At 40.4% G+C, this 25,190-nt stretch overlaps 1 protein-coding gene across 1 annotated transcript; it reads right to left on the bottom strand.

The window, feature by feature from the left end:
• Positions 1-994: 994 nt before the first annotated feature.
• On the bottom strand, positions 995-20,279 carry aff3 (ALF transcription elongation factor 3). The gene is made up of 13 exons (XM_088353513.1): positions 20,241-20,279; positions 19,990-20,187; positions 16,213-17,928; positions 12,498-12,625; positions 11,939-12,074; positions 11,769-11,866; positions 11,627-11,690; positions 8,971-9,107; positions 8,813-8,884; positions 6,235-6,328; positions 4,733-4,782; positions 4,464-4,663; positions 995-2,330 (listed from the first exon to the last, which is right to left on the bottom strand). The coding sequence occupies exons 1-13, from the start codon at positions 20,277-20,279 to the stop codon at positions 2,209-2,211; spliced, it is 3,054 nt and encodes a 1,017-aa protein (XP_088209639.1). The 3' UTR covers positions 995-2,208.
• Positions 20,280-25,190: the final 4,911 nt, after the last annotated feature.

Consider the following 25,190-nt stretch of genomic DNA (forward strand, 5'->3'; position numbering starts at 1 on the left):
TTTTTAAAAAACATTAATATGAATCAAAAACAGACAGGAATATTATTCCATAATACACAAACTTAAACATTAAGTAACATAAAAACTGTCAAAACTATACAAATTCAAAGTATGAAAAAATGGAAGTATAAATAAAAATTGCGCTTTTCACTGATGGATTTTGAGTTTCCTCATATTTTCCTTTGGATCTTCAACTTTCTGTATCTTCTGCTCTGCATTCAGGTTTTTCAGCTTACTCTGATGTTTGTCTTGTTGTGCCGTTTTTCATTCAGTTCCTTAATTTCGGCCTCATTTATTCCACAAAGAAGACACAAGGGCTTACCGGGAATGTCACTTAACAAAAATTCGTCAACTCCTTGGTTTTGAAAGGCTCCCTTTTCCGAATTGACTTTTTGCTCGGCCATTCTGAGGGTTTGGCATCCGCGTTATTCACAGCAACAGAAACGTCACCCTGCTTTTTTCCGTTTGGCCTTCCGTTACATCGTGATAGATAGACATTCGTCCCTGGGCGTTACGTCTCAGCTTCCACTAAAAACTCAATGTTAATTTCACTTGTTGGTCTTGTTTTTCAACTGGCCGACATCTTGTTTGTCAGCAGATAGTTTTAAAGGTGGCTCCGCTTGTCAGGCTGGAGCTAACTCGATTGATGTGGGAACATTTCCGGGAAATGTTGTGGTGGCAGCAGAAGTGCTGTAGTTTGAGAGTTATCAGCGTTTCATAGACATAATCGGATATAATTGAAAGCCGGGCCGAATGTGGCCTGCGGGCCGTGAGTTTGACACCTATGACCTACAGTATTTACTCATATAGCTAGAGGGACTATGAAAGACATTTAGAGTGAAACATTTCCAGGGTTTGAATATTCTCCTTAGCTGCTGTATAAAACATACATATGGCTTCAATTTACGAAGACTTATCTTCACTGACTCATTTCATGAAGAAGGAAAGGGATGAGTCCTAAATTCTCATGATGATCTTCTTCTCTGCAGGCATATTCACAGTTGTTATCTGTTTATTTCAAGAGTGTGGAACTTCTGGCCCCATGAAGGAAGAATGTTCATAACAGAAGCATGTTCCATTTCAGGATTATTATTTTCAATAAGTCATACAGAGCCTTGCAAAAGTATTTATTAGCCTCTCACGAACCTTTCGCCATATTGCCATTTTTCAGGCTTCAAACTTATAGATAACGAATACTCAAAGAATCTTCAGCATGATGAACATGTAAAAAAAAGATAAGCAACCTCAGGGTATATGATGCTGGCACCACCACGTTTGACAGTGGTGATGATGTTTTCAGGGTGATGTGTAGTGTTACTCTTACGCCAAACATAATTCTTTGCATTGAGCCCAAAAACTTCAATTTTGGTCCTAACTGACCAGAGCACCTCTTTCCAAATGTTATTTGTATCTCTTATTGGGCTTCTTGCAAACGCCAAAATGGCCTTTTAAATCTTTCAGAAAGGGCTTTCATCTTCAACTCTTCCATAAAGGGCAGGTTTATGCAGAGTATGACTACCAGTTGTCCAAACACAGATTGTCCCACCTCAGCTGTGTTTGCCTGCAGGTTATCTAATATGATCAGGGGCCGCTTGGATGCTTCTCTGATTAGTTTTCTCGTTTTGTCCGAAAGTTTAGAGGGACGGCCAGGTCTTGGTAGGCTTGCAGTGGTTTTCTGCTCTCTCCATTTAAATATTATTGCTCAAACAGTGATCTGGGAGATTTGTAAATGTTCCAAAATCTTGTTGTATCCCATTCCTGTTTTGAACTTTTCCAGAACTTTATTCCGGGCTTGCATGGTGTGTTCTTTGGTCTTCATAAATCCTTCTGTTATACAGTAACTGCTTTCACAGACCTTTGAGTCCATCACAGAGCAGGTGCATTTAAAGGGACACTTAATGATGCACTTTGTTTGTCATTGATAGTCATTTAGGTCAACAATGGATCATTCAGAAGTCATTCGAGAACCTCTGGGGTCAGTTTTTTCTTTGTAAGTATAAATAAAATGTTGAATAGTTTAGTTCCACTTCAAGATTGTGTCTCACATGCTGTTGATACTTAGAAAATATTTCCATTTTTTAGCTTTAAGTTTGAAGCCTGAAATGTGGCAATAAGACAAAAAGTTCTTGAGGGACCAACACGCTAGGCACTGTAGGAAAAAGCTTATCCCCTACTGTCCTTGGTGACACAGGGAGCTTCTTGTGCCTGTTAGTTGAGTTTGGCACTGATGCGGATCCACTGAAGTGCTTGCCTGGTGTACTGGACTGCTTGGACAATGCTGCTGTGGAGCGTCAATGGCCCAGAAAGAGTATTCAAGTAGTTGAAGAATTCTGTTTGAAAAGAGTTAGTGAAAGGGGAGTCAAGTCAAGTCACATTTATTCGTATGGCCTTTATTCACAAAAAGTCTCAAAGGGCTGTACTAACCCCCAGTACAATATGCCCTACTCTGCACCCACCATGGGGGACGAGAAGACTTAAAAAAAACCTCACCATGAGGAAAATTTAAAAATCTTGAGAAGGGTAGACCCCTCTCAGGATGACCATGATGTAATGGATGTTGCACGGGTATCAACAGACACTTTATACTCCTCGTTTTTGTTAGTGTAGCATGAAATGGTAAAGGTTAAAAAAAGGCCTGATTCAAATACAGTCCAACACCAACCCACTCCCCCCTCCCCCCCAAAAAAGATGAAAAAAACAAGAGTTTATTCAAGCCCGTTTGAGATAGGCTCGTACAGTGGAACCTCGGTTTTCGAACGCCTCTCAGTTTGAACAAATCGGTTCTTGACCAAAAATTTCGAGAAATTCTTGCTTTGCTTTTCGCTACTCTTCTTTTTTCACCTGTAGCAACTTTGCTGCTTGCACCGAACTTCTTCCGAGGCATAATTAGGGGTTAAAACACTCCGTTCACCGATATTCAAAACGAAAGCAAAAAGAAGTGCGCGCTCACGTGACAACAATTCTTCACAAGGGGTGTGGGCAATCTACACCCGTACGCCTCTGAGCATCGCCCCTAGCGTACCGGCGTTCGAACTCCGATTTTTTGAAAGCAAGAATTTCTCGAAATTTTTGGTCGAGAACCGATTTGTCCGAACTGAGAGGCGTTCGAAAACCGAGGTTCCACTGTATGAAGAAGGTGTGCGAGTTTCCGACCTTGCTATACATACAGCATGCCTTCTGCTGAGCACCACAAAGGTAAGAAATCCTATTCATAATTCTTTTCTTTATTCTTTAACCGCTCACCACTTTTTGTGGAGACCCGATGCTAAATGACGTGTTAACGACCTGATTTTTTTATTTTTACACGTTCATGTTAGCGTAATCTTTCGTACGGAAGATTACGCTAACGCGAACGTACGATTAGCCTGGATTAGCTTCATGTTTACGTTCATGGTAAACATTCAGGGTGTTGGAACGGATTAAAACGATTTTACATTACTTTTAACGGGAAAAACGATTTCGGTGATCGAACAAATCGGTTTTCGAACAGGGTTCTGGAACGGATTATGGTCGAGAACCGAGGTTCCACTGTACTCACGAACAATCTTACTGAGGCTGCGATCATGATTTTAAGCCAGAAGATAGCAGTAGAGAGTAGAATTTAGCTATCAACAGACGCTACCCTACTTGCGAACCAGATCGTTCGTGAGTTGAATTTGTTCGTAAATTGCTTCAGTGCTATATTTTGTACGTTTAAGGTTTATATAAGTATGTTTAAGGCTTGTATAAGTAACCTGTATTGTTTTGTACTAAAAAAATAAACGTTTAATAAAATATTTGCTCTATAAAGATAGATAAAATTAAGTTGAACTTACTTTTGGAAGATGAGTTAGGCAACTTCCTCCGAGATGTCCCATTTAAAATGAAAGGGCTTGCCTCTTTTTTACACTTTACACCAACCAAATTGATCGGATGCACGAGATATCAAACAATAAAAATGTGAAAGTTATCTTGCGCGCTGGAGATACCGTATAGTAGGTTTTCACGCGGACGAGGAAGAGGAAGCCGGATTTCTTCTTCGGGGTGGATGTTGGCTGACGTCCAACAGCGCCACCAAACGCCGGTAGAGGAGGAATGAAGCACTACAGTACTGTCCTGTACTCGGAAAAACCTTCACACAATACAAAATCTAACTTACAGCAATGTCCTAGTATTATTCGACATCCCGAAAAAAATGATCGTATCTACCGTTTTTTGTAAGTCGAATGGTTGTAAGTAGGGGAGCGTCTGTATCCAGCTTTTGTTTTTGTATTATTATGCATTAAGTGTACTGGTATCTAGTATTGGTGTTGAACATCTTTATCTGACTTAGGGGTGAAAAAAAAATATCATAAATCCAGAATTTTTTGAATGAGAAAATCAAATCTGATTTGAAACAAATCATGAAATGCCATCATAGCAATAAAATGGAAAAAAACACTCAAGAGTCTGTGACTTTAGTGAGGACAAATGGAAATGGATACCTTTACTTTCTTTTGCCAGGGTGTCTGCAAGCTCCCAGTACTCATAACTGTACAGGACACTGTTGGTGATGTTTAGGTGGTTTGCTGTCATTTGGTGGATCCGTTGAGGGATGCTTATGACAGAAGGAGAAGCATGTGAACCCCGCCGGAGGTATTTGGTGGCATCGGGTAGGAGGGATGGAGGAGGTCCCCCAGTTTCGCTGCACGATATAAGCACCGGTGGTCAATGTAGTTTGAGTTTTGTGGCGTGAGTTTTGTTGTCTACCTACTTCCCAGTATCATTCCAGCAGGATGGCAACTGAGGCACTTTAGGAGAAGTCTGAAAGGATAAGATGACAATATCTGAGTGTTTAACTCTCGTAGAATGTGTTTTTTTGTGACATTGCATTTCAGTGTACACTTTTTGGACATTAACCTAAAGTGTGATAACTTTAAATAATGTTTTACTTCCAACTACTTCAAATGTCCAGTGGCATCAGACCTTTCCATACACATATAGTTTTTAATTTAGATATAATTTCAAGTTGGCGACACCAAGCCCTTCTATCAGGTGTAGGGAAACGTCATCGTTCTCACAAACTATGATTGGCTAGGGGGCGGTAATGCACCAAAGTAATGGTGTCAACCGCTGCTAAGCTAGAAGAAGAAAAAGAATGATTGACGAGTGATAGAGTGTACTAGCCAGAGCTATCAAACTATCTGTAGCAACAGTAGACAGGCAAATTAGTTGTTGTGTTGATTTAATCGTAGTATTGTAAACACTCAATGGGTGAAGAATGAGAAGAAATGGATCTGCTGGCAGATTTAATGTCAGAGCCATTTTAGAAAGGGATCTGAACGCAGTTCGGGTGCTCAGAGTGCACAAAGAGGTCAAGCGCATGATCCTTGACCATAATACCACAATTCCACGTCAGGGCTCTGGACAATATTATTTGCCAGACACAGACTAGATAAAACACCACAAAAGACTGATATTTGTCTCTTTCCTCGAAACGCAGAAGTTTCGGAAACACCAGAGAACCTTCCCACGTGTAACCTCCTCCAGCTTAACGCAAAGCCACGGAACACATTTCGAAGTGCCTAGGCTAAAAATAGAACTGACTGTAATTAATGCCATGGATGATTTTGCAGGAAAATCGTTCACTGTTCTCTTTGACTTCCTTCATTAAGGAAATCTGAGTGAGAACATGCAGGACACATGTGTGTGTTTGGCGGTGACCATCTTCGTGTCCACTGCTTCTGTCAAAGGGACATTTTAAGCCACGGGACAGGCTGGATTTTTTGTGTTAGCTTCGATGGCGATAGAAAAGAACTTCTTGATGAAACTGCAATGCAAAGGAAGTGCAATCTTCTCGAGAAATTACACTCTTATGAGGTTATTATTGCTTTTGATTTTTAAATGCGTCACTGCTATAGCTTCACTAAAGGTTTTAAAGCCATGAAATAGCTATTGAGGGTTGGACTGGTTTAGGCTTAGGCCTAGGTGTAAAATGCATGGACACTGGGTCAACAGCAGTAGCTGAGGAGGTAAAGCACCCGTCTTGGAATCAAGCAGTGGCAGGTTCAATTCCCGGCTCCTTTGTCTTATATGTGGAAGTGTCCTTGGGCAAGACACTGAATCCCAGGTAGTTGCATGGCTGACACTGCATCAGTGTGTGTGAGTGTGTGTGAATGGTTAAGTGTGAAGCATATTGTAAAGTGCTTTGGGAGGTCTTCAATGACTTGAAAAGTGCTATATAAATGCAGATTTCCATTCTTACAACAATCTTACCTTAAAGTAGTCAAGCAGCACTTTGGAATATTTAAGTGCGTGATCCTTTTTTAACCGAAACATCTGCCAGTAGAGGAGGGCCAGACATCGGAAGCTGTGGACATAGGAAGACAAGTCCATATCTTGGTTGTTAATACTATAACTGTTGGTCGCTTATTGATTAAGCACATTTGTCTTAATCAATATGGATTGAACATTATAATTCCAATTAACTTGAATTGAATAAGCAAGTAAATGCTTGTCTGTCCCTGCGACTTGCTGGCAACCAGTTCAGGGTGTCTCCTGCCTTCTGCCCGGCTGGGATGGGCTCCAGCACTCCTGTGACCCTACTGACGATAAGTGGTACTGATAATGGATGGATGAATGAAATTTCAAGCTAAAGTGAATGAAAGAAATCACCAATATTTTTGGAGCCATTCGCTATAATCCTTTAATTTCAGCATGAGATCAGTTTAAGATTTTCAGAGTGAAGTAAATAAAAATTATTTTTTATGAATCTCATATGGAGATCACGGGTATTTATTAAAAAAAACAGGCTTTGTAAGCCTTTTTCTTGGCCAAATTCAAGCACTTTTTGAAGACTTTCAAAACATTTTTTTAAATTCCATCAGTACCATTAAAAGAAGAAATCCAATGGGAATCATGTATTTTGCAGGGCCACAAAAATATCTGCAATTTACATATGTGATTCTTAATCTTGAGTGTGAATTTATCAAGACACACTTTTGAGTAAATCGCAAATATATTTGTTTAAATTCTAGTTTATGTTTTCAGTTGCAGGATACATAATTCTTGCACCAATACACACTTTATCGTGCATCGTTTAGGCATAGCATGCACCTGCTCTCTTTGGCGCGACCCGTAGTCGCAACAGGTCTCGCAACTTTGATAAGCAGAACTATTACGCAATGCATGCTGGGATATATATACCGGCGTTTCATTTCCGAACCAATATGTCAATCGTCATTTGAATCAGTCATCAAAATTATTCGGAGATAAACGAGGTGGGTCCTTTTTCAACATTTACAGGCTAGTATAAGCCTAAAGCGGGTTAAAACAAAGGCTGCAATTGGCCAGAAAAGATGTGTCGCAAGTTAGGTTTGGAGAAAAGGCCTCGAGAAAATCATTTTATCCGTCTGTTTGTCTGTAAATGGTAATTATGAGTTAAACAGACAGCTAGCTACAAGCAACGTCCATTGATGCAGAGATTCTTTTTGGCGGATTTTTTTGTAATTTGTCAGAATTAATGCGTGTTTTGACGTACGTAAATATTTTACTCGGTTGGATTCACTACACTCACAAATGTAAGAGGACAATGGTTGCATATAATCATCGAATGTCATGGCAAGACATTTCTCGGCTACCTTGTCTCAAACGGATCGGGATGTTTCTGTGATGAGTATATTTTGAAATTATATCTTGAATCCCAAGATCTTGATATGTGGCATGATGTATTTCAGTCACTGGTGACATCGTACAGGCACTATGTCTGTACGTGTCTAAGACACGTATTTGACACATAAAGACGCTCCCCTACTTATGACCGACTTACGAAAATATGAACATTTTTTTCAGTATATCGAAAAATATCCGGACATTGCTGTAAGGTGGATTTTTTATTGTGTGCACCTAACAGGACATTACTGTAGTGCTTCTTTACGCCGCTACCGGCGTGTGGCGCTGTGAGAGGTCACCCAGCATCCACCCCGAAGAAGAAATCCGCTTCCCCTTCCTAGTTTGTGTGTCAACATTCTATACTGTATCTCCAGCGCGCTAAGAACTTTGACATTTTTATTGTTTAATATCTCGTGCATCCATTCAATATGGTTTGTGTAAAGTGGAAAGAAGAGGTGACCAGTTTCTTTTGAAATGAAAGTGGAATAAGAAGGCTTGATATGGTTGAGAAAATGGTCAGTACGCTTTTTTTCAGCCACTTTTTACCACGAAGGAGAAAGTCGCCTAACAGTTTAAGTTCAAATTCCAAAAGTAAGTTAAACTTAACTTTATTTATTTTTATAGAGCATATTATTTTATGAAATGTTTTTAGTACAAAAAATGCAGGTTACTTATACAAGCCTTAAACATATTCAGATAAACCTTAAACATACAAAATATAGCACTGAAGAAACTTACGAACAAATTCATTAAAATTTAGAGTTACAACAAATAAAGTTTGACTGACATATATCACTGTTTTGTTGGAAGCACTACTGTAGCACCTTATAACCCCGTACGCCATATGTATGGAAAATATGTGACAAAAGACTACTTTTTGGGTGTGCGCCTTATAACCCGGTGTGCCTTATAGTGCAGAAAATACGGTAATACCAGCTGCCGTTAATCACAAGGGAAGAAGGAATTTAATAGCAAAGCATAGCCACCAGAGTGCAGTGTCGGTGTCATTTTTAGTCAGACGTGTCGAGAAAACAATTCCAAACATTTACAAGCACTTGACACAAAATTCAAGCACTTTTTAATCCTTGATATTACAAAGTTTAAATTCAAGCATTTTCAAGGATTTCAAGCACCCGTACCAACCCTGAAGTAATTTATTGGATGAGAAGCAGAACTAACGCACCACAGTACCGCCAACTGTTTGTCTTCTTGTCGGGCTCCCGGACCAGAGTGGCTCTTTAACTTCATTGCATACCTGTGAGAACATACACAGAGACTTTTGTTTGTTTTTGTGTGGCTGGTGAAAGTAAGGTGACTTATGTTCTTCCTTTTTAAGTTCACCTTATGAGCTCCACCGTCTCTGCGTACATGGTGTAGGGGGATTTTGCCTCCAGGGGGCCTTCTTCCATCGCTTTGCCGCATTCCATGAACGAGAGAGCGGCATCGACGTAATTCACAGCTTTGCCCAGCTTGTCTACCTGGAAAACATGAAGGGCTACAGGAAGTGACGGCAAAACAAAGCCCCATAAGGCAGCGAAGCCCTCAAGGGAAATGCTCTACACACACGTAGGGGCTTCAAGATAATTCGTTGCCTCGACTACGCCATCAAGTGGACAGAAAAATGTATAACATAGTAGTGTAAAATACGTGTATTTAGAGAGTTACAGAGTATCATATCAAATGTTCTGTGTTACTTTGTGCATATGCAACAAGTGAGATAAAATAAAGTGCTTATTCATTTTTGTTCAAAAACAATATTTTTGGGGGGCAGAAAATTTCCCCTGCTTTTGAAAAAACCCTTTCACAAGGTATGGATAAAGCAGGAGTGCATATATGTGTGGTAACAAGTTTGTTAAGAATCGGGAATGCATACTATTGTGATTCCCAGTACTGAAGAGGACTTTCAACTCATCTTTTTGCTGCTTTTATTTGGAACCACATTCAAGGCTAGCATAGCATTCGTGGGCCTTCAAACATCATCACTTAGGTCATCAACACATACCTCGAACCGTAGTTTATGAACCACTCATCTAAAATACCTCGCACACGCTTCAGGGATTCGAGCTGAGGAGCACATCACGAGCCACAAGTAACATCGGCAAACACAACTACAATTGACAACGAAAGAGTTTCTAAAACCTGTCAAACTAATATGATGCCCTGACAATGCCCAATTCTACTGTTTTTCTCATTAATTACACTAAAAATCTTTTTGAAAGTTGTTTCCGCAGTGGAGTGGTAAGCACACTGACTAACACACGAAAGGTCCTCGGTTTGAGACCGGGTGGAAAAACATGTTGGCCTGGAGAGGGATGGGGCGCCACCAAGATGCACATGCCCAAGACACATCACAGGAAATGGTGCCTTGAGTTTTTCCGTAGTGCAGTGGTTAGCTCATTTGCCTAACACATGAAAGGTCGCCTTTTCGGGACCAGGTGGAAACATATGTTGGCCTGGAGAGGGATGGGGCACCACCAGGCTGTACATGCCCAAGACACATAACAGCAAATGGTGCTTTGAGTGTTTCCGGAGTGCAGTGGTTAGCTCATTTGCCTAACACATGAAAGGTCCCCTGTTGGAGACCAGGTGGAAACATATGTTGGCCTGGAGAGGGATTGGGAACCACCAGGCTGTACATGCCCAAGACACATAACAGGAAATGGTGCCTTGAGTGTTTCCTGAGTGCAGTGGTTAGCTCATTTGCCTAACACAGGAAAGGTCCCCTTTTCGAGACCAGGTGGAAACATATGTTGGCCTGGAGAGGGATGGGGCACCACCAGGCTGTACATGCCCAAGACACATAACAGGAAATGGTGCTTTGAGTGTTTCCGGAGTGCAGTGGTTAGCTCATTTGCCTAACACATGAAAGGTCCCCTGTTGGAGACCAGGTGGAAACATATGTTGGCCTGGAGAGGGATTGGGAACCACCAGGCTGTACATGCCCAAGACACATAACAGGAAATGGTGCCTTGAGTGTTTCCTGAGTGCAGTGGTTAGCTCATTTGCCTAACACATGAAAGGTCGCCTTTTCGGGACCAGGTGGAAACATATGTTGGCCTGGAGAGGGATGGGGCACCACCAGGCTGTACATGCCCAAGACACATAACAGGAAATGGTGCTTTGAGTGTTTCCGGAGTGCAGTGGTTAGCTCATTTGCCTAACACATGAAAGGTCCCCTGTTGGAGACCAGGTGGAAACATATGTTGGCCTGGAGAGGGATTGGGAACCACCAGGCTGTACATGCCCAAGACACATAACAGCAAATGGTGCCTTGAGTGTTTCCTGAGTGCAGTGGTTAGCTCATTTGCCTAACACAGGAAAGGTCCCCTTTTCGAGACCAGGTGGAAACATATGTTGGCCTGGAGAGGGATGGGGCACCACCAGGCTGTACATGCCCAAGACACATAACAGGAAATTGTGCCTTGAGTGTTTCCGTAGTGCAGTGGTTAGCTCATTCGCCTAACACATTAAAGGTCCCCTGTTGGAGACCAGGTGTAAACATATGAAGAGGAATGCGCACCACCAGACTATACTTGCCCAAGACACACCACAGGAAATTGTGCCTTTAGAATTTCTGTAGTGCGGTGGTTAGCTTATTCGCCTAACCCATGAAAGGTCCTCTGTTCGAGACTAGGTGGAAGCATATGGACAAGAATGCGCACCACCAGGCTATACTTGCCCAAGACACACCACAGGAAATGGTGCCTCTAGTGTGTCCGCAGTGCAGTGGTAAGCTCTTTCGCCTAACACAAGAAAGGTCCCCTGTTTGAGACTGGCTGGAAACATGTTTATGGCCTGGAGAGGGATGGGGCGCCACTAGGCTGCAGCTGCCCCTGACACACCATAGGAAATGATGCTCCTACGACCCTGGTGGATAAGGGATCCAACCAACCACCCAACTGACCAATATTTCTACAGCTGATTTATGGTATTTAACCCCATTTTAGGTTATTTTTGATATATTTGCTATTTATAGAGCGTAACATTCTGAATTTACCATGGCATCAGCGCGGTGCTTCATCCTTTTGGCTTCATGTAAGTAGTACTCCGCCCGGTGAGACCTGGAATGCATAAGGCACAAAATGAAACAGTGGTCGAATTATGCAAATCTCATGAATGAAGTGGAATCCTCTGCTCACGTTTCTATATTTGGCAAGGCTGCTCCGTGTCCCGAAGGGCTCCAGGAATCTGACAAGGGCTGTCTGGACACGTTGACACAGTCCACTTCTTTCTTGGGCTAAGCACGGACAGTATGTGAAAAAGAAGTTAAAACCAAAACGGTGTAAAGTAAAGTCTGACCTCTCATTACCTTTAGTGCCGTATTTCTGCTCTTGCGATAAACCTCGCCATTTTTTGCTTTGGATGAGAGTTCGGTGGATTCGGGACTGCCGGGCAGCGACAGGGGAGATAACGGCTGCTTGTTGTCCATGTAGTCCTCCGCATATCTGTCAACATTCAAGATTACCAACTAAACATTCAAAAAGCCTGCAAGGCCTTCTCTGCTGGCCTAAAAATATCCGAATCATGTGATGTTATTTATAATTGTTTCCATCAATACTTATTAAAACATTCCAAATGGTGTCAGCTTCCTTTAATTGCTTCTCCCTGGTTGTGCTGCGTCTAAATGTGTGCTTTCATATTTAAGCGTTTAAAAAATCACATTTCAGCCATTAGATATTGCCTGGCTCAGAAATATGCCCGGAGGCCTTCACAACAAATCCTGAAGGCCGTGTCCCGTAACAGTCTTGAAGAAAACTGTTGGCTTAGCCAACCAGATTCTGCTTGCTAGCGTGCATTGGGTAATGTCAACGGTTTCATAAAATAAAATAAAAAACAACAAAATCAACAATCGGGTATCAAACTCTTACCCATTATGCACAGTCTTGGTAGAAAAGTTGCATTCAGACGCGTTTATGGAGGACACTGTATGATTGACGATGTCTTTCGCTTGTGGTGTGTTCCTCTTGCTTTCTTTATGTGTGACGCCATTCTCCAACTATTGCACAATCACAATTAAACAGAATATTTGGGTTGTTCACACTTTTAGTAACAGACGGGGCTTGGTAGCGTAAACTCCAGCATGTTTAAATTTTGGTTTGGAGCTTATGGTAAACAAGTCGCAGAGCTTTTTGTTTGGTAAATATTAACTTTTCAAAATATCATACGAAATAGCGGCTTAAAAATATAATGCAATTTGATGCTTTATGTAAATGAAAAGGCATTGTGTTTAATTTAAGGCGCCATCTTGGGGTGAACTAATACAATGCACCCATTTTGAAGTATGTGTATATTGTTGCCTCTTAGAGATAAAACTTAACAATTACATTACGTTGAAAATGCATACATTATGTATACATCTGCATGACTATACGTGGCGCTACCGTATTTGTGCAAAGATTGATCAATCGAAAAACATCGCTGATCAAATTCGCAAAACATTGTATGCATCGGGAATTTGACCTGGATTGTGCCGAATAATACTAAGAAGAAAAAAACGGAGGGTTATTTAAACACTAGATGACCTGCTCAATCTTTTCTCCCTTTTTAGTCAATCGACACAGCCTCAATTGTGTTTGAGAGGGACCACATCTCCTTTTAATTTGATTTAGTTAGTTTTATTTCCTTTGTCTGCCTATAATATTGGGTCCCAAGAAGGTTAGTGATAAGGGGAAGGAAAAGTAGAAAACAGTGACAACAACGATCTTACAAGTGTGGTTCATAAATGTTATATTTCTTGCTTTTTTTTACTAGTATATTGATATTTATTATCTACACGATTACTGTAAGTAATTATCGATGTTTAGGTACACAATTTTGTAATATTTTGGGTATGAACTTCTTTAGGTATGTGGCTATTTAAAAGCCGTTTTTTAGGGGTTCTTACATGCAATAAAGGCTTATATGCAAGTATAAACAGAACTTGAAATCGTTTTGGTGGTCATTTTGTCTTCTGAGTTGAATATATTCTCTTAACCCTGCATAACCTTTTGATTGAATTAATTTGAGAGGTTGATTTGTTTTCATGAATTTGCTTCACAGCTTGTCATGAGGGCGGAAGGCTGGGTCCTCAAATCAGACCGGTTGAAAACCACTGCAATAGACCACAATTCAAATTACATATGAAAAGGCATTCCATTTTATGTCACTATCACACTATAATTGCTCGGTGCCAGAAACGAATGCCAAAGTCCTAAATAACCTCAAAAAAGCACGACGAGGGAAACAGCTCTTTGTTGTATCTGATGATGAATTGGACATTGTGTTTATTTATATCTTTCGGGACAACTTTCTGGTTTCTCTATTCTCTAGAATTCGTTCCCGATACAGTAAACTGTGATCATAATTTACAGTAATATCTAATGCCTTCTTATCTATTGTCTGTACCACTATGGGTCTAATGGTTATGTTGTAGCGCTCTCACTGCTGAGACCTGGGTTTGATTCCCATTGCATACAATGCTATGTGAATAAATATCGTAGCTTTTACTTTGGTTTTAATCCATGGACTTGATAGGGGGTGAGCTTTACAGTGCTGAAAGTATGGTACTACATATTATTATTTGACATGAGCAGGTGAGCATGAGTGGTAAACAAAAGTAACTAGTTAGAATTAGTCGGAAAAAGCTCGCTAATATGTCGAAGGGGAACGATCTATTAGGTATAATATTAGCTGCAAGCACCACCAGTGGTTAAGGACATTGGCTAATGCCCACAGGAATGTGGCCTGCTTTTGACCTAAACGATGTGTCACTGAGAAAAAAATAGCTGTTTTTGGCTCTTATTAATGTGAAAGTCAGCCCAGAAGATTTCCTAACAATTATATGTTGAATGGACCAAAGCTAGTCGAAAGTCAACATTTTGATTAACGATGTTTTTGTAGAACATAAGTTAAGACGCAAAACCTAGATGACATTATTTAAGTTTTATATACAGTACTAATTATCTGCTCATGCGGTAGCACAGTACATTGAATAAGTTATTTTGTTTGATGAAGCTGTTAAATATTGCACTGAGGAACAACTAATGAAAACAATTAAGTAACAATCATGCATATCATTTTGCTGACTTAAATTGTATTTTTTATTTTGCAATAGAAAATGAAAAAAGTCAGAACGTAGTAAAATAATAATTCTTCCACTGTCAGATTATTTTAGCTCATTTTAAGTTATATTTTTGTCAAGACAAAATATTATAAAGCTTGAAAAACCGGTGAAAATATTGTTGAATCCAAAACCTTACTGAAACCTTTTTTTAAAATATTTTCATGAGGTAGCGCAGTATATTCAATATCCTATTTTATTTGTTAAAGCTGTTTAAGATTGCACTGTAAAAATAATTCATTAAATTAAGTAAAAATTGCTTGTAATGTAATTGAAAAAGTTAGAACAAAGTAAAATATTATTTGTCCCACTGTGATCTTATTTTTGTCAACATACATATATAGTCAAACTTGAAAAACTGGTAATAAGTACAATAATATCCAAAATTAATGCAAAATGATTCCATTTTGTATACTAATTATTTGCTCAGAAGGTTGTACAATGTATTTAATAACTTATTTTGTTGGATGAAGCTGTTTAATTGAATTGCACTGTAACAATAAGAAAATAAATCCAAGTAAATATCTTGAATGCAATTTTACTGATTTAAATGGTTTTCTTATTTTGTAACAACAAAAACGAAAAAAGTTAGAACATAGTAAAAATGCTTGTAGTAAAAAATATAGTAAAGCTTAACTACTAAGAGTATTGTTAAATCCCAATTTACTACAAATTCCTGATCACGAGGCAGTACAGTATATTTAATATCTCATTTGGTGTGATGAAGCTGTTTTGAGATTGTGCTGTATCATAATTTTGCTCGTTATAATGATCATTTTATTGTTTTATTCAGACAATTGAAAAGGTTAGATTGTAAATAGTAAAAAATAAATTGTTTTACTGGCACCAGGTGGAAATACATGTTGGGCTGGGGAGGGATGGGCGCAACCAAGCTTTATCTGCCCAAGACACACCAAAGGAAATGGTGCTCCTTTGACCCTAGTGGTTGAGGGATCCAACCAACCAACCAACCAACCAACCATAAACTATTGTTAGTTTTTTTTTTTAGAAAAAAAAATGTAAAACAAGTTAGAAATCAGAAAAATTCTAAATAACAGGAAAATTACTAACTAAAATAAATAAACTCTATTAACTCCTGATGATGATAATAAAATGTCATACTATTCCAAACTAGTGCTATAAATTGATTGAGAAAACATTTTCAACAAAAGGTGTGCCTCAATATTTTTTCAATGAACAAAAGTGTCCCTTGTCACAAAAAAGGGTCAAAAATTACTCTAGATAGATAGTAAAAAAAAACAATGGTATTTACTTCTTAACCCATATTCTACAAAAACGAATGCCACGTTTAGTAAGGGTCCATAAAACAAAAAATTATTTGTGGGTCATTTTTTGCTTGAGTTGTTCGTAGACATACTCTATATACTTTTCTTGGCATCGAAAAAGTCTAGCATGTAAGATTTTATTCCCCCCAAAACTATCCAAAAAGAACCGGATCTTAAAACGAAGAAGGCAAAATGTACCTTACGTTTTCTTTTGCTCTCTTTGGACACAGCATCTGGCATATACAAACTTTTCATCGTCACTTTTTGTTTATCTTTTGTCTTCGAGGAAGAGGAAGAAGAGGAGGGTTGGTTTGTAGTTTTAGCGGCGGATTTTAAGGCTGTGTCAGGGACTCTCTTTAGGAGGCAAAGGTTTATGTGCACCACCAAGTTTCTCAATCCCCGTTGAGAAGTCGGTCCACCCTGATCGCTTCGCCCGAACGGGACCAAAGTGTAGAGTCTGTGCTGCCTGTTGGTTGGGATCTCTGAGGAGTTTTTGCTGGTATTGGGTTTTCCTGAGCTGTTTTTTCCTCTCCTGCTGAGTCTCTTGAGGGAAGTGGAGTCCGCGGGAACTTTTGCGACTTGAGGCTGGTATTCCGAATCGGATATTGACAAAGAAGAGGATGAGGGGGATTGCCCTTGAGGAGGGCTAAGTGAAGATGTAGACTGCTGCCGCTTTTCTGACTTTTCAGTTCTTTTTTGAGAGTGATTGTCATGCGGTTGTTGCTCTTTGACATGGATTGTTTTGCATTCACGGATTGGTTGTTTATACCGAGGCCTCCTTCGCTGCGTCCCAACAATTACCACCTCCTCTTCCTCCTCTCCAGCGGAACTCTCAATCCATTGATGGGTCAGTAGCTGCTCCTCTGCCAGCCTCCTATCTTGCTTTCTCTGCTCCTCTCTGTGTTTTTCCTCTTTCTTTTTTTCTTTCCTCCCTTTAGCTTCACTTTGAGGAACTTCGCTGTGGACTACTTCACGTTTCTTGGCCTGGAAATGCTTGTGTGATCTTTTGGTGAAATTATTTTCAGTTCTTGACTTGGCCCAGAGTGGCAAGTCAAAACTTCTTGGGTTATTGTTACTGAAGGATTTAGTGTTTGAAGCTCGACTGATGCTGGTTTCCCGGCCAGTTGGAAGACTGCAATGAACTGAAGGTCGAGTCTTGTGGTCGGACCTGCAGACTGGTTGGCTTTCGTGGATCCCCTCGTATTGTGAGTTGTGTTTGCTTGGCTTTTTAGGAGCTGGGTGGGAATTGTTCTGCAGTCGGTGACTGTCTGTACAGCTTAAAACATCTTTAGATTTGTTTTGTCTGTAGTCTCTGATCTCTTTTGGCCTCGACTTGGCCCTGTGCTGATGCGGGGTAGTCTCTGTACTATTTCTGTGCTTGGTTTTGGTGTTAGATGTAGACAATTGGCCAATTTCTGATCTAACTTTTGTGCTAATATGAAGTGGTGTCAGGTTTGCATTACTTTCGACCTGAGAAGGGCTGCAACCTCGCAAAGGAAAAGACGTAGGACTTAACTGATGACCTCTTTGAATTGGATTTGGACTACGCTGCGCATGGGGGCTGGCACATGTACTTGGGACTGTACTTGGAACTGGACTCGGTGTGGAACTGTACCTGCTAATGCTAGGACTAGGACATGTGCTCGGTAATGGGGAGCAGACGGTGTAATCAGGACTCTGCAAGCGGCTGCTGGGCCTGTAGCTCAAGTGTGGACTGGGAATGGGACTTTGGCTAGGACTGTATTCCTGATTGCTGTCCCAACATCGTGCTGGAGACGGCACTCGGATTGTGTACGGAGAGGGCACATTTCCAGGAATTCTATGTGTAGGATTAATGTTCCTTCCAGCTGCCTTTTTCTGGGACGTCTTTAGCCACTTATCCAATTGCCACTGTGTTGCTGTAGAACGATCAGTCTACGGAAAATAAAAGTAAAAAGACATCGATAATCTGAGTGTTACACGTTTGGAACCTAAATTGAAACATTATTATTCATAAATACATTAACTCTATACAGACTTAACACAATGAAATACTGTGTTTGTGTTTTTGACCAAAATAGAGCATGACAAAATTTTTCATCTTGAGATCCCTACAAAAAAACTCTCCTGGACAACCCCTTTTTTATTTCCTTGCAATCCGGACGTTAATTGAATTGATAACGTTTGAATAAAGACTTGCAAGAAAAAATTCGTACCACACTGACAAAAAGTATATCTCATTTTTAATGTCATTTTTCTTTTTTAAAGATATAACTCTCAAACTCAAAATTATCTGGTATAGCAGTCACTAGTTTCGCTCTGTTTAAGAATTATATCCTACCAAGACTTTTGACCTGTTTATGGCCATACCACCCTGAAAATGTAAATGAAATTTTGTGTTCTACCTTGTGCTTTCTACCACTTGTTTTCAGTAACACTACACAATACAGCAACATCTAGTGGTAAAATATTGCACAGTGTCCCTATGAAATCAGAAGTCTCCTAAACGACTTGTGCTTTATAAATCAAGAACAAATCAAAGTGTTAATCTCAAGTCTTGTGACGTTTTTACTACACAGATTGATTCAATTTAGGTATATTGGTCCTCTTAGTAAATGCATCAGGTTTCTGTGGAGGTTTAAACACAGATTACAAAATTCAAATTGCTAACCATTACAGTAATCCCTCATTTTGAGCGGGGGTCGCGTTGCAAAAACGTCCCGCGATAGTCAAAACCTGTGAAGTCAAAACCTTTATTCAATTTATCACATGCTCAAGAACAAATCCATTTACAGGTTTCCAGTATTTGTTTTACGAGTACTGTACTTAATAAAGTATTATTTCGAAATGATTTCTCTACCGTCAATTTTTCAGTTTTAACCATCTAAGGCTTGGCGTCCACATGTGTGGACATAAATGGACATCACACAAGAAGCTAGGGTTTTAGGAGGTTAAAAATAATCTTGCTATTTTATTTCTCAACTTTAACTGTTTTGATTGAGGGCACAAACATCTTTTTTTTACATGATACTTTGGCGTCATAATTTGGACGGTATGCAAAACTGCAATATTGAACCTCCCTCAAAAAGAAACAAGTCTGTACCTGCAAAAAAAATGTAAAGCCTTTTATAAGCTTTATAAGAAAGGGAACCCATCCTGCATCTATTTTTATTCATTGGGAAGCAACAAAAATGTGTCCTGTTTTGTCCTACAGGAACCATATAGTCTTTCATTTGCAAACATTTTTGAAAAAGCACCAGGGAGCCACTTGAGAGCGCTAAAGACTCGCGTGTGGCCCCAGAACAAGTTTAGCAGGAGGAGAAGTCCAACTTTGTTTGCGATAGGAAGCATCTTCCTTTGCCTCTTGTTGTTATTGTCATCCAGAGCGTTTTGTTGACATGACGGCTGGTAGAGAAACGTGAAAATGTAGTAGATTTGCACGTACATAAAGTAGTTTCGTCAAGCTGTTTTACGTATGTGTCCAACTCATACTGCAACCTCAATGACGTGCGTGCAGACAAGCAGAAAAGGAGCGGGGTAGCTGTTTATCCAACCAGAATGCAGAACAGAATGTACAAGACAAATCCGTGAAGTAACGAAACCGCAATAAATAAACCGCGGTACAGCAAGGGATTACTTTATACCACAACAACAAAACGTTCTCATTGCTCTTCCTGGAAGAGCAACTCGTCTACTGCTCTCAAATAGCTCACCATTTGCTCAACAATTAATTGACACGCATTGAAATAAAAAAAACAAAGTTTTGGGAAAACTACTTACAGCTGTGAAGCAAACTTCCCTTCTGCTAGATGTCTTTCACTTTTTACCTTTTACTCCATTTCCTCTGGCTCTATATTAAAAGTCCACTCCTCAACTCAAACAGTGAGCCCCCTCCTCTCCGCCACATCCTTCAATCTCTTTTCAAGGAAGACACTACATTACTTGTACCGTCACATCTCTCCTCCCCGTTTTTCCCTCCTGTACCTTTTTTTGTACCTGTAACTCTGGACTTGCTTCCTGACCAGCTCCAACCCCCGTCTCGTCTTTTCGGAGACACTCAGTGTAAATGGAAACCACATGGTCTACCACCCAGCCCCCTTCCTTCACGCACACGGAGCCTCGCACAAACTCCACTCCCCATTTTTTGTCATAGAGGCCCAATGTGTTGCTTGTGTGGACATAGACAGGACTACTCTTTCATGAAAGAGGAGCAGGTTGCCCCTTCGTCCCCCTCACATACCAAGCACCTCAGAGCAGAGCACCACCCTCCACAGGATTCCACCCATGCTAACACATCATCATTGACAATGTAAGAAAACCCTTGGAGGCATACGCTTTCGCTTTCAATTTGCCCTTCGAGAACAAAATAGGCCCCCAACCAAATGGAAGTACATTTTATATTCGGTCCATTTTACCTTAATTTTGCTCAAGATATTGTCTGGCATGAGAATAAGAGTGTCTCAGAGATCTGGTCAATCGCCTGGACAAAGCATCAACCCGATATGGGATGGAAATCGGCACAGAAAGAAATGACCAACAACTTCCAAGGTATCACCACAAACATCACCATCAACCACCAGGTCAGAACCATAAATAACGGCCAAAATAGCTCATACCACAGCCACACTTACCAGACTTAAACTCATCTGGAGGGACAAGAACATAGCAGTGAAATCAAATATCAGGCTCATTCAAATGCTGGTTCCTTCCATCTTTCTCCATGCTTGTGAGACATGGACTCTCACAGCAAAGCTGGAAAATAAAATCCAGGCCATGGGGATGTGATTCGACAGGAAACTTCCAGGCATCAGCTCTGTAGCCCATGTGATGAACCAAAAAGTGCGCAAGACCATCAGAGGACACATTGGACCTTACGAAGAACTGTGCACGGACGAAAACTGCACTTGTATGGTCACATCCCAAGATCATCAGGACTGGGCAAGATTTTTCTCCAATCCAAGGGGGAAGAAGGAAGGGAGGACTGGAAAAGAAATGGGCTGACAACAATAAGAAATGGACTGGTGCTAACTTTGAAATGACTCAAAAACAGGCCAAGAACCATCAGCGGTATCGAAAACTGTACAGAGTTCTATGCTCTGTGGTACAATGGTGACGTAGGTTGTTAAGGGATCCATGAACCATTTTACAATATTTTGTTATTTAAGTTACTAAATCTCTCTATCTACCTTGGTTATATCCCTCAAGAGGGGTGACCGACAGCAAGACAAACACATACAATAACAAAGAAAAACAAAAAGGGGGAAAAATAGCAAAAAAACACACAAACATTTTTGGACCATGGCCAACCCAAACACCCAAACAAGTTAGGCACCTCGGCACCTAAGTTGGTCATGCTTTCGTCCCTCCAGATAAAACGGGACACAAGAGAGCGGCGACGTCACTCGAGTGACACAACACACTCTTTTGTTCAACGGCAGGGCCCGACAGCTTTCACTGGTTTACCCCTGCCGCATCATACAGGTGACCTGCCCATCCCTTAGAAGTAACTAAATACTAAGAAATATTTTCTAACTGGATCAGAAAAATAATATTTATATTATTTTATTTCTCAGCTGCTACATAAGTAGTAGAATGGGTACAAATGCTCCCATTTCAGTAAAAACTGAGTTACCACTAAAACAAATACAGTTAAATTGGCAAAGTTTTTTTTCCCATTGAATAACAAAAACATTTTTGAATGGTAAGTGTGTTTTTTTTTATTTGACTTTAAAAGAAAAAAAAAATGAAAATAGGCAAAAAAGGTTTGTAAGTGAATTAGCTGACAAAAACATCCCACTTTTTCCCCAGCCCACACTAGTTAGAAGTGCAAAAGAGAGAAACTCATAATGTGACTGGCAAGTGCCTGCATTACATCTTCCCTAAATCATCTGTGATAATTGCTCGGGGCAGTTCTTTCTAATAAAGAGGAAAAGCCACCCAGAAAGCCCTTTACACTTCTGAATGTGTTTTCCCCCCTTGTTAGACCCCGCCTAGCATCAATCCAGTTTTGCTCAAAGTCAACTGGGATGTACTGCAGTTTACTCAGGGCTAATGAGGTCAGGCGATTCAGGAAACGGATAGATGTCTGATCCTTGTTAGTGTGTGCTGTTGTTGTGTCTGATGTCAACACGACTTTGCTTTCCTGAGGGCTTTTGTTCCATGAGCTCCAGCCTGTTGACATGACACCCAGCCACTAATTCCCAAAGCTACAACCGCACTGCACAGACGGCCCCTGGCGGCTACTTCCTCCTTCCTTATTTTTCAAACTCACACTTGCATTCCTCCGTCCCTCCCACACCTGCCGCCGCAAGTGCCTCCAGGCCATTGCTCTCCCACGATGGAAACGACCAAGGAAAGACCCGAGCATGAAAAGACGAGGAAAGGCCGAACTGTAGCCGGAGACGTGTTGATGTGTTCTGATCTTACCTCCCTATTGCTGCTGCATGGGGACTGCACGTCTGTAGGCCAAGCAGCCGGACTGGAACTCCGGGAATGAAAGCTGCCGTTGACCGACTCCACGGAAGAGTGAGATTGAGAAGAGTCGGAGCTAGAATGTCTCACCCTCCTGCCATGTGTGTGAGCTGGGCTGTCGGCCGGCACAAACACACAGACACCAAGAAAGGGTTAGAAAAGTGTTGCTTTTTCAGGTACAGACATGCTTTCAGTAAAATGGACGTGAATGGGGATTAGACCTAAGATTTATGGCCCGAGCCCGAGCCCGAACCCGAACCCGAGGCAATTTCGGGCCGGGTCGGGCCTGAAATGTCAGTCATACGGTCGGGTCGGGTCGGGTTCGGTCCTGCTTTTTTTTTTTTTTTTTTTTTTAAATTAATTAATAATTATATATATATGTTCATTAAAAATATATACTTAAACTATGTATGGATACTAGACCAAGGAATATAGTAAATCAAATAAATATTATTTGTGTACAATTAGTTGTGATTGCGGAAATCATAGCGTACAGTGACGTTGGTGACTTTTCCATCCGCATTAACAAACGCATTTTGTAAAATACGATCACGCTTTACTGTTTGAATAAACGCGTTATATAGACTAGAATCTCCCAATTATTATAATTAGCTCGCTTTATTTTGTTTTAAAGCGTATTATATAGAATACGATCGCTTTTGTCGGAAGCGTACATTGACGTTGGTGACATTTTCATCCGCGTTAAAAAACGCAATTTGTAGAATACAATCGCGCTTTATTGTTTAAATAAACGCGTTATATAGACTAGGATCTCCCAATTGTTATAATTAGCTCGCTTTATTGTTTTAATAAGCGTTTTATATAGAATACGATCGCTTTTGTCGGAAGCGTACATTGACGTTGGTGACATTTTCATCCGCGTTGAAAAACGCAATTTGCAGAATAAAATCACGCTTCATTGTTTAAATAAACGCGTTATATAGACTAGGATCTCCCAATTATTATAATTAGCTCGCTTTATTGTTTTAATAAGCGTTTTATATAGAATACGATCGGGGGGGGGGGGGGATTTGCATAGGAGTCGGAAAAGGGCACAACACGTCAACACCCCCTGAATGAAAGTGCTGCGCTAAAATCTTAAGGACGTACTACTACTGCTGCTGTGGATTATGGCCCAATGATCAAGTCGTCAAAATGACGGACGCTCTTAAATGTTTTCGCTACCTCAAAAAAAAAAACCGTCAATGACAGATTGTCGCTTAATGTAACATCTGCAGTGCAGACACAGAAATATAAAAGATGTAAATGTTTATACAGTTTTATTTAACTTAGGCCTAGACGTTTTAACAAAAGGCAGAGTTTAATTTGTTATCATAAATCACCCCTCCTTATAAATAAAATATGTAATTTCGGGCCCCCTCGGGCCGGGCCAGCAAATCCAGTTAATTAGTCGGGCTCGGTCCGGGTCGGGTTTAATACCCCTCGGGCCTGCGTCGGGCTCGGGTGCTTTTTTTGGGCCCGATCTTACCTCTAATGGGGATATCTGGGAAATGGTTATAGGCATTTCCCTAAAACAAAATTCATGGTGGTCAGATAAGGGGATGGTGTAATTGTGGCTTGCGTAATCCTTGAGACATTTTGTTATTAAAGGCTATACAAATAAATGTGACTTGACATGGTAGGATTCAGTAACGTGCAGTAAGAGGAAGCAAGAGAGGCTATGCCTCACCTGACATCATGACAAAATTCAAAATATATTAAATGGGTCGGTTATAACGATCTCTCTCACTTAATTAAAAAATGATGGGATCATACTTCATAATCGCTGAATTTTTACATCAAATCACATTACACTTCGGTTGTCGCTAATTAATTGCTTCACTGATTTTGAATTGAATTGTCTTTATTGTATTTGATACCAACGTATCGTGCATTGTGTTCTGAGACAGCACATGCTATCTCGGGTTCAGGTTAGGTTGTGTGAATGAATATATATATATATATATATATATATATATATATATATATATATATCCAGCTACCGGACTTCCTGTGCGGAGTTTGTATGTTCACCCCGTGCTTGCGTGGGTTTCCTCCGGGCACTCCGGTTTCCTCCCACATTCCAAAGACATGCATTTCTGGTGGATTGGCCGGTCCAAATTGTCCCTAAGTGTGAATGAGCGAGCGAGTTGTCTGTCCCTGTGTGCCCTGCGATTGGCTGGCAACCAGTTCAGGGTGTCCCCCCTGCCCACTGCCCGATGATTACTGGGATGGGCGCCAGAACCCCCGCGACCCTACTGAGGATAAGCAGTGCAGCTAATGAGATAAGATGATATAAGATGATATATATATATATATATATATATATATATATATATATATATATATATATAAAAATGTCAAATACCTCTGTCCTTCCCAGGAAGCTTTTTCTTGAGTTGCCTGCGGGAGTGCAAAGCATAAAAAGAAATTTTAAATCAGAGGTTAGAATAACCATTTTAATCATTGTGTGACTATATCGTATATACGAGTATACAACTTGACACCCTCAAAGTGTTTTGAAATAATCACATACTAAGAGGAATACATACCCAAAATATAAATAAAACATGAAAATGAAGACCAGACAGTATTATGGAGACCAAAGAACACACTATATTAAAGCAGGAATGGGATACAATATGAATCTGCAACATTTAGACATCTCCCATAGCACTGTGCAAGCAATAATGGCAAAATGGAAAATCAGTTGGAGTCTGCAAAAG

Source organism: Urocampus carinirostris, chromosome 14 (genome assembly GCF_059441175.1).
Source record: "Urocampus carinirostris isolate Australia breed hairy pipefish chromosome 14, RoL_Ucar_1.0, whole genome shotgun sequence".
Lineage (NCBI taxonomy): Eukaryota > Metazoa > Chordata > Actinopteri > Syngnathiformes > Syngnathidae > Urocampus > Urocampus carinirostris.